This window comes from Canis aureus, chromosome 38 (assembly GCF_053574225.1).
Source record: "Canis aureus isolate CA01 chromosome 38, VMU_Caureus_v.1.0, whole genome shotgun sequence".
Classification (NCBI taxonomy): Eukaryota; Metazoa; Chordata; class Mammalia; order Carnivora; family Canidae; genus Canis; species Canis aureus.
The window spans coordinates 9,113,824-9,124,602 of NC_135648.1; the positions used below are offsets into that span (position 1 = coordinate 9,113,824).

The following is a 10,779-nucleotide window of genomic DNA, read 5'->3' on the forward strand; positions in this document are numbered from 1 at the left end:
CCAAACTCATTATATAAGGTCAACATTTACCATGATACCGAAGTCAGATAAGGACATGACAAGAAAACTATAGTCCAAAATCCTTGATGAATAAACATGCAGAAGTTCTCAACAAAATGCTATCAAACGGAATTCAACAGTACTTTAAAAGGATGATACAGGGGATCCCTGGGTGGCTCAGCAGCTGAGCGCCTGCCTTCAGCCCAGGGCGTGATCCTGGAGACCCGGGATCGAGTCCCATATTGGGCTTCTGCATGGAGCCTGCTTCTTTCTCTGCCTGTGTCTCTGCACCACCCCCCTCTCTGTGTCTCTCGTGAATAAATAAAATCTTTAAAAATAAATAAATAATAAAAGGATGATACAGCAAAAGCAAATGGGATTTATCCCTGGTATTCAAGGATAGATCAACATACACAAAAAAACTGGTAACACTAAGTTGACAGAAATCCTACCATCGTCTCAATAGAAGCAGAAAAAGCATCTGACAAAATATAACAGCCTTCCATGATAAAAACTCTCAACAGAGTGGATTTAAAAGGAATGTACCTCAACATAATAAAGACCACATATGATAAGCCCACAGACAGATACCATCATACTCAACAGTGAAAAGTTGAAGGACACCTGAGTGGCTCAGTGGTTGAGTGTCTGCCTTTGACTCAGGTCATGATCCCGGGGTCCTGAGGTCGAGTCCTGCATCTGGCTCCCTGCAGGGAGCCCACTTCTCCCTCTGCCTATGTCTCTGCCTCTCTCTCTGAGTCTCTCATGAATAAATAAATAAAATATTATTTTTTAAAAAGTGAAAAGTTGAAAGCTTTTCCTCTAAGATTATGAATAATAATACACTCTCATCACTCCTATTCAACATAGTATTGGAGGTCCTGCCAGAGAAATAGGCAAGTAAAAGGAATAAAAGCATCCAAAATAAAAGAAGCAGTAAAATGATGTTAACTAATTGTGGTATTCATTAAATGATATATACATATATTATTACATTGTACACCTTAGACTAATACAATGTTATACGTCACTTAGGTCTCAATAAATGGGAGGGGGCTAAAATTAGTTCTCTCAAAAAATTGCATACTGGTGCTATTTATTATCCACCTCACATAATTGACCTAGTACCTGCTAGTACTCTCAAAACGGTGCTTAAAAATCACTTCCTCAGGGAGAATTTCTCTGATACTGAAGTAAAAAAAAAAATAGGTGGCTCAGGAGGTTGAGCGTCTGCTTTTGGCTCAGGGTGTGATCCCAGGGTCTCAGGATCGAGTCCCGCATGGGGCTTCCTACAAGGAGCCTGCTTCTCCCTCTGCCTGTGTCTCTGCCTCTCTCTCTGTGTCTCGAATATATAAATATTCTTTTAAAAATTATCCTAAAATGTATATAGAAAAGCAAAGAAACTGACACTGCTAAAGCAATTTTGAATATAAAATGGAAGAAAGAGACTACCCAATTTCAAGATTTATTCTGTAGCTACGGTCACCAACACTGTGGTATTAGCAGGACAGACAAATAGATTAATAGAACAGAACAGAGAATCCAGAAATAGAGCCACACATATTTGCCCAACTGATTTTTGACAGTAGTACAAAGGTAACTCATTTGGGAAATAGCCTTGTCAATAAATGGTGCTAGACATCCACAGGAAAAAAAAATAACCCTCACTGTAAGACTCACACCTCATAAAAAAGTTAACTCAAAATGTATCATGGATTTAAATGTAAAAGTCGTAGAAAAAATACAGGAGAAAATCTTTAGGTTTGAAGGCTTGACAGAGTTCTTAGACATGACACTACATGCATGATTCATAAAAGGAAAAACTGATAAGCTGGACTTCATCAAAATTAACTTTTAGGAACACCTGGCTTGGCTCAGTCAGAAGAGCATGCGGCTCTTCGGAGTTTGAGGTCATGAGTTTGAGCCCCACACTAGGGGTAGAGATTATTTAAAAAAAAAGAAAAATTTGAGGCGCCTGGGTGGCTAAGTTGGTTAAGTTTCTGGGTTCAGGTCAGGTCATGATCCCACGGTCCTGGGATCCAGCCCCGAGTCCGAGCTCCCTGCTCAGCAAGGAGTCTGCTTCTCCCTCTCCCTCCCTCTGCCAGCTACTCTCCCTGCTTGGGTACTCTCTCACTCTGTCAAATAAATAAATAAAATCTTAAAAAAAAAAAAAAAAAAAGAAGTTAAGGACTTTACTCTTCAACATACTCTGTTAAGAGGATGAAAAGATAAGTTACAGACTGGAAGAAATAGTTGCAAACCACATATGTGACAAAGGTTTCATACCTAGGCTGTATATATAAAGAACTCTCAAAACAGAACAATAAAAAAAAAAAACCCTCCAATTAGAAAATGGACAAGATCAAGGTGCTGGCTGATTCAGCCCAGCAGCTTCTCGCTCTAACCTCAAGGGGCATGTGGGAGACAGGGAAGTTCTCTGGGGTCTCTCCTGTAAGGGTGCGAATCTCCTGCTAAGGGCTCTGCCCTCCTGACTTAATCACCCCCCAAAGGCGCCCCATTCCAAGGACCATTACATTAGAGATTATTAGGCTTATACATATAAATTTAGGGGGCAAATATTCAGTCTACAGCAACTATCTAACATTTATAGATTCAGTCTACAGCAACTATCTAACATTTTTACTTATTTGTGTTATTACGTCTTTCCTGATCAGAGATAAGCTCCATAAAGACAAAAACACATCGCTGTTTTGTTCAATGCAATTCCGAGTCTAGAAAAATGCCTGGCACATAGTAGGTGCTTGATAATTATTTACTGACTAAAATATTAACTGGCATAAAATAATAATAAGCCCAAAGCAAATACCAGTGATGTTATTTTTCACAAAGCATTAAGTGCAGCCCAGGTGGCTCAGCGGTGTAGCACCCTCAGCCCAAGGCATGATCCTGGAGTCCCAGGATGGAATCCCACGTTGGGCTCCCTGCAGGAAGCCTCCTTTCCCTCTGCCTATGTCTCTGCCTCTCTCTCTGTGTGTGTCTCTCATGAATAAATAAATAAAATCTTTAAAAAAAAATCCAACTGTTTATTGCTGCTTTCTATTAAGATATTTTAGTTTTGGGGCGCCTGGGGCGGCTCAGTTGGTTGAGCATCGGACTCTTGACCTCAGCTTAGGTCTTATCTCAGGGCTGTGAGTTCAAGCCCCTCACTGGGCTCCACATTGGGCATGGAGCCTACTCAAAGACATCTAGTTTTACCTAGCAATGCAAATTAACGTAACTGTCATAAAATCAGGATATACATTTTTTGTAACATATACTTAAACAAAGGTTTTCCCCTCAAGCCTTGTAAGTACAATTTACCTTATTTAAAGCATGTCCAACGTGGGGGTCACCGTTTGCATAAGGAGGTCCATCATGAAGACAAAATTCTGTTTTTACTTTTCTTTCTCTTTGCCACGAATAAAGTTCTGAAAATCCACATTTCTGTGTAAAAAGAACCACAATGTCTGAACGACAACCAAATACATACCCCCCTGAATCTTACCATAAATAACAGCCAGCGTTTGCTTATTATCTCATAACAACGTATTCAACTCTAAAGCCCAATACACATCTGAGTCCTCATTATTCAAAACTTTTTGATAGTTTCCCCACAGGCTCCACATTGAAGTGTAAGCTCTTTACATGGTAAACAGAACCCCACAGAGGTCAGTACCACCAAATCTTGGCCCGTCTCTCAGCGCTCCCCACCCTCCACTCCTTGGTGGACACAAGTGGACCGGCCTGTAGACTGCACCCCAGTCCCCTCTCCCCGACTCTTATTCTTGCTTTCCTGTGGCCTCGGCACTTGCTACCCTCCAAATCCCAACACCCCTCACTGGCAGCCCTACCCCCCTTCTCTCACCTACTGTGTACCCCTGGCCCCGTCACTTTGCCCTTTATGGGCTTGTTCCTTTACTTGAGAAAAAAAATGTTAATGATGAATGTTCATGATTCGCAGAGCTGGTGTGAAAATTACATGAGAAAACATCTGAAATTATTACCGTTTCTGGCATATCCGTGGTACTGAGTAAAACCCTTTTTAAAAGTAGATGGCCAAAACAGGTTTATGAGTCTAGAACTCTGATAAATGCCTTAAGACCATCCAGGCTAAGCAAAGTTGCTTAACCAACATAAGCCGAATTATCGGGGAATATCGGGAATCCTAAAGACTCCAGAATCAGAGAAAGTAACATGTGAGTCTACCCTCAGGAAGTTGTCTAGGTACAGGAGGCAGATGCACATCTCAGGAAGGGGCCTCTGAGGACGTGAAGTTCAGCTACTCTCTTCTGCAAAAAAAAGTCAGAATTCCCACTAGGCGCCCGGTGACACCACAAAAATCACTTTCAACTTGCCCACGGGACCGAATTTTTATTTGTATGTGTCCAATGTTAATTTGCTTTCCACAAGCCACTTGGAAAAGTGTCCAAATTCAACTCGGTTTTTTGCCTTTAAAAAGGTGAGGTTTTACAAATGGTGTAATCTGCAAAAACAAATTACAAAAAGAATTATGCGTGCACCTTATGCAAGCATTTGTCATATCCAAGGTCCAAAACTATAATTAATGTGCTCTGAAGATTAAAAAAATAAAAATAAATAAAAAGGTGGGGGGTACTTCCATTCAGTGCGGTGCTGCTATGGGAGCATCCCCCCCCCCCCGCCCCCTTAATAACAAATACTCTGCTCTGGGACCCGCCACCTCGGACAGGGACTGCCCCGAGGTTTTCAAGTAAGAGAGCCCGAGGGCCCCCTGCTCGCACCGGTCGCGTCACCGAGCCCGCGGCCCCGTCCCACCCCCCGGGGTGCCGCCCGCCTCCCTCCGCGCGGCCGGGCCGGCCTCCCTGCCCACCTGCTGGATCTCCAGCTCCGTGTCGGGCTGCTGGCGGCCCAGCAGCTTCATGGGGAAGCTGGTCTGCGGCAGCAGCACCGTGTCCCGATACCGGCCATTACTCGAGCTCTGCGGCTGGTTGCTGGCGCCGCTGACCGACCGCGCCGTCCCTCGCCCCCGCGGGTGGCAGCGAAGGCGGGGCCGCGCCCAAAAATTCCGGGCCGCGGCCAGAGCCGCTGCCCCCGGGCCGCGCGGGTACAGCCCCCAACGCATGGCGGGCCAACCCCGGCCGCCCGGTGAGCGCCAGGTCCTCCGCCGAGGGGATGGGGGGGTCAGACCGGCCGAGGCTCCGGGGAACCGGGACCCCAAAGCACCTGCACGAGCTCTGCCGGAGTGCGCACGCGCGCGGGGCACGGAAGGGGCGGGAAGCAGGCCTTTCCCAGAGACCGCGGGAACGCGGCCACCGCGGGGCTTGGCTGCAACCAGGGCGGGGCGGGGCTGACTCGAGGGGCGGGGCTGACTTCAAGGGGCGGGGCTGACGCCGAGGGGCGGGGCTGACGCCGGGGGGCGGGGCTGACTCCGGGGGCGGGGCTGACTCGGGGGGCGGGGCAAAGTGCGGCTGGCCTGCCCGGGCTCAGATTTAAATCCCGGAGCCCCGACTGGATTTTTTTTTTTTTTTAAGGTTTTATTGGATACAAAAAAGAAAAAAAAGATTTTATTGGATACAGATGCAGTGAAACGCCGGGACACCTGCGCCCCGATGGTTCTAGCAGCAATGTCCACAATAGCCAAGCTGTGGAAGGAGCCTCGGTGTCCATCGAAAGATGAATGGATAAAGAAGATGTGGTCTATGTATGCAATGGAATATTCCTCAGCCATTAGAAACGACAAATACCCACCATGTGCTTCCACGTGGATGGAACTGGAGGGTATTATGCTGAGTGAAGTAAGTCAATCGGAGAAGGACAAACATTACATGGTCTCATTCATTTGGGGAATATAAAAAATAGTGAAAGGAAATGAAGGGGAAAGGAGAAAAAAGAGTGGGAAATATCAGAAAGGGAGACAGAACATGAGAGACTCCTAACTCTGGGAAACGAACTAGGGGTGGTGGAAAGGGAGGTGGGTGGGGGGGTGGGGGTGACTGGGTGGCGGGCACTGAGGGGGGCACTTGATGGGATGAGCACTGGGTGTTATGCTATATGTTGGCAAATTGAACTCCAATAAAAAAATTGTAAAAAAAAGATTTTATTCATTTATGCATGAGAGACAGAGAGAGAGAGAGAGAGAGAGAGAGAGGCAGAGACACAGGCAGAGGGAGAAGCAGGCTCCATGCAGGGAGCCCAACATGGGATTCGATTCCAGGTCCCCAGGATCACACCCTGGGCCGAAGGCGGCACTAAACTGCTGAGCCACCCAGGCTGCCCCCAATTTTTTTTTTAATATACTTTGGTATATTCAGCGTATATAGTATATAGGAAATATTTAATATATATTTTAGTAGATCCAAGATATTATCCCTTCAACATGTAATTAATACAAAATTATAAAAAAGATACTGCATTCTTTGTCTTCACACCGAATCTCTGAAATTCGGCATGCATCTTACACACTAGCATATCTCAGTTCGGGCTAGTAGTTTACGCAGGGCTCAACCACAACATGGGCCAATGGCCACCTCAGGGGGCAGCACCTCTTTGGCTGAGCGCAGAGTTCAGAACCAGTATTATAAACCAACCTAATGATGTAATTTTCAGATTCCTTATATATTTGTTACATCTCACTCCTACAGAATAGTAAATAAGGTGTAGGACCTGAACTCTGGTTTCTGACAGAAACCCACTTTTCTTTTTTTTTTTTTTAAAGATTTTGTTGATTTATTCATAGACACACAGAGAGAGGCAGAGACACAGGCAGAGGGAGAGGGAGAAGCAGGCTCCATGCAGGGAGCCTGATGTGGGACTCGATCCTGGGTCTCCAGGATCACACCCCAGGCTGCAGGCGGCGCCAAACCGCTGCGCCACCCGGGCTGCCCAGAAACCCACTTTTCTATTCCACTTTTTGAGAAAGTTTGTGTTAGGCCACTTATCCAAAAAAAAAAAAGTGAGAATAGCACTCAGTAAAATGAAAGAGGATTTTCACTTTTATGGGGAAAAAAGTGAAAATTGCCTTATGCATTTGTTTTGCAGCAAGCCTTTATAGAGGCAGCAGGCATCCCATACAACTAAAGTGGACCTGCCAACCTCCTGCCCTGGCAACTACTCTCAGCATTGCAATATCAGCTATGAGCCCTTTGAACTGTGAGCATCTGCGCTCTACTTCGATTTTTTTTGTGCATCCATTAGCAAGATGTGTCCTAAGATATCAGGAAAGCTTAAGAAAGGTTATTTTTGGGCATCTGGGAAGGCTAAATAAGTTTCCATGTAAATTGATGGTAATTGCTTCCTTGCTTTACTCCATTTAGGCTTATGAAAGGTTTCATAGGCACACTCTACTTTCAGATAGTGGAGGAAATCTGTATTGGGGTGGCCAGGTCATAGTGGTTCACAATTGTTACCATTTCATTGTAAAGTGTACCTCTTTCTAGTTATAAGACACAACATCTAGAAGATTCAGCTTTCATAAATAAAAAAACTGACCACCTTTCTACAAAAAGAAAAAGAAAAATTTATATGGAAAAATATACCACAAAGTAAGAAAGCAAGTGGCAAACAGTAAGCATTCAGGATCAGCCTTTCACCAGGCATTGTTCCCAGCTCTTTAGTTCATTTAACCATTAAGCCTCATAAAGTGAGGATATAACATGCCAAAACAATCCTACGTGATGAGGTAAGTATTGTGGTTGATGCCATTTTACAGATACGGAAACCAAAGCACATAGTGTTAAGTACCTTGCCCATGATCACACAACTAAGAAGTGGCAAAGTTGGGATTCAAATCCAGGCAGTTGGGTTCCAGTACCCATATGGATAATCAGCATCCTATCTTGCCTCCCCTCACTATACTGTAGAAGAAAACATTTGCAAACACATTTAAAAAATTAATATCCATGGGCGCCTGGGTGGCTCACTTGGTTAAGCATCCAACTCTTGATCTCAGTTCAGGTTTTGATCCAGGATCATTAGTTCAAGCCATGTGTTGGGCTCCATCCTGGGTGTGGAGTCTACTTAAAAAAAAAAGTTAATATCCAAAATGTATAAGGAGCTGCTACAAATCAAGAAAATATAAACAACCCAATGGAAAGAAAGTCATAGGCGGGTGCCAGGGTGGCTCAGTGGTTGAGCGGCTGCCTTCAGCTCAGGTCTTGATCCATGGGGTCCTGGGACTGAATCCCACATCAGGCTCCCTGCAGAGTCTGCTTCTCCCTCTGCCTATGTCTCTGCCCCTCTCATGAATAAGTGAATAAAATCTTTAAAAAAAAGTCATAAGAACAGACAATTCAGAGAACAATGGAAAAGGCCAATAAACATACTCAAATATACTCAGTCACCTGTAGGAGTCATTAAGGACAGTTAAAACAAGATACCATTTCTATTCAACAGAGTAAAGCAAAAATTGAGAAGCTGATAACAAGGACTAGGAGGGTGTATGAAAGTGGCTTCTCTCACCCTGCTGGTGATAATGGAAAATTTGTATTCCTTTTTTGGATGGCAGTTTGGCAAGACCTGTCACCATTTCAAAGGCATTAAGTTTTGACCTGCAGTTCTGCATCTGTGAATCTACTCTGTGAACTTTAGTCTCACAGGAGCACAATGATGAATGAATGCTTAGAGAAGCTCTTCTAACCAAGCCTTTCATTAACAACTGCAGAATTCAGCAGTGCTCTGTCTCCCCATAAAACCTGGACTGAGGGTACACTGAGTTCTCAGAACACAAGGCTACTCTCTATGACACCTGCACACTTTTCTCCTGTTGAATTTACAGTCAGTTATGTTTATCCTTAAACTTCTCACATAATTACTGAATTTAATTATAAAAACTAATGTATGCTTAAAATGGCAAATTTTGTTACATAATTTTTTACCACAATAAATGGCCTGCCTTAAGTCTCAGTTATTATGAAAATCAAATGAGATTGTATAGGTAAAAGCCTTCCCAAGAACTCAACATAACGGTAGGCATTTGTTGATATTGCTCTCTGATGAGTTTTTTTTTTTATTTTCATAGAAAGTATTGTTTGTTTCTAATTATAAATGTTTGGGAGTTACAGAAGAGCACGCAAAAACAAAAATGGTTCATTGACTATTCTCTTCTCAAAACCAATGTTTTGGGATCCCTGGGTGGTGCAGCCGTTTAGCGCCTGCCTTTGGCCCAGGGCGCGATCCTGGAGACCCGGGATCAAATCCCACATCGGGCTCCCGGTGCATGGAGCCTGCTTCTCCCTCTGCCTGTGTCTCTGCCTCTCTCTCTCTCTGTGTGTGACTATCATAATAAATAAAAATTTAAAGAAATCTTTAAAAAAATGTTTTTTTCCTTTTTAATGCAAAGATAACTGATTTTATGAAAATTAGGGGGAATTCTCTAAAGAGTCCAGCTAAAGACAAGTCTCCAAAACACAAAACAAACTGCTGCCAAATTAAGTGAAGCTAAAACAAGTGTACAGTAGTATGAGAAATTCCATAAGTAGTCTGCAGTTAGAATGTGTCTGAACTAGATGGTGCATTATGGCTCTGCATTATCAGGAGAGATAAAGCAAAATTCCGATCCAGGACGCATGCTCTAAGAAAAGGCCTGGGCAGATAGGAACATTTGCATTTTTTGTTTCTTTTACACAATGCTGATGTGGTCATGAGCTACTTCTCTAATTGAAAAATAAAGTAGTATCTTTATTAATATATTAATATAAATGATACTGTTAACAATACAAAATGACTATTCCTTTTGGTAGTTTTTCTTACCCTGAATTCTACTGTCTAATAATATAATGGGTTTCCTTTCCTAATGAATTGAAGAATTTGTTTTTAAATGGATGAGTTTAAGCAATTTATTATTGTAACTGATACATTTGCTACTAATTCTGCCCTTATTTGTTATATTATAACCCCCGTATCCTGCTTTTTAGTATTGAAAAAGAAAATCGTTGTCTATTCCCTCTGCTGGTCTCATTGTCTATCTACTTCCACACGTGAACATAAACATAGGGAGGCGCAAAAAGCGTGCTCCTTAAATATATGGTGAAACCTAATATACAGGCAAATATTGGTTTTGCCTCTTTGTTTTTACTTTTGTCAGTGCAACAACAATCTCACTTTGAACAGTGAAATAATAAGTAGGTTTTCTTCTGTGCTACAAAACAGCAAAAACCAAACAGGGAGCGAAAAGGGAGGTGTGTGTGTGTGCAGGCCTCTTCAGCCCAGGGCCAGACAGGGTGATGTGGCTGGGGCTTCACCGGCCTCACTATGTCTGCCATTGTGCCATTTTCAATTTTCAGTCTGTTGACTGTAATCTTGCTGCTTATATGTACCCGTGCTTATATCCGATCCTTGGTACCCAGCCTCCTGGACGGAAGTAAAACTGGATTGTTTGGTGTATTTTGGAAGTGCGCCAGAATTGGTGAACGGGAGTCCTTATGCCGCAGTGCGCTGCATAGTGATGGCTTTCAGCATCCTCTTCATGCAGTAGCTTGGAAAAGTATCAGAATTTAATTGCCATCGGATTTCAGTATGAAAAAAGGACTTACCTACAGAAAATAATGGAATGCATGGTTAACCCTTTTATCTCTGAACATTGAATGAGATAAATTTCCAGCTGCTCTTCTCCAGTTTTGTTACTGGACCAATGTTCTATATAAATAGGACGTTACCATTTAATACTCAGAGTTTAATACGTCTGTAGCAATCAACCTCAGTACTGTAACTACAATATTACATTCTGCAATGTTATTGTTTTATGTCAGAGACCAGTTCTTTTCTTTTCTTTTTACTTATTTAAGATTTTTATTTATTTATTCA

General features: G+C 43.1%; 1 protein-coding gene and 1 pseudogene across 1 annotated transcript in view; one reads left to right on the forward strand and one right to left on the reverse strand.

Moving 5' to 3' along the window:
* Positions 1–5,217, reverse strand: part of IARS2 (isoleucyl-tRNA synthetase 2, mitochondrial) — a 62,026-nt gene extending 56,809 nt beyond the window's left edge. The window contains exons 1-2 of the mRNA XM_077887193.1: positions 4,850–5,217; positions 3,322–3,444 (exon numbers count right to left, since the gene is read on the reverse strand). Coding sequence (XP_077743319.1) covers positions 3,322–3,444; positions 4,850–5,101 — 375 coding nt within the window. The 5' untranslated portion in view covers positions 5,102–5,217. The remainder of the gene's footprint in view (positions 1–3,321; positions 3,445–4,849) is intronic.
* Positions 5,218–10,227: 5,010 nt separating this feature from the next.
* On the forward strand, positions 10,228–10,730 carry LOC144307234 (protein kish-A pseudogene; annotated as a pseudogene).
* Positions 10,731–10,779: the final 49 nt, after the last annotated feature.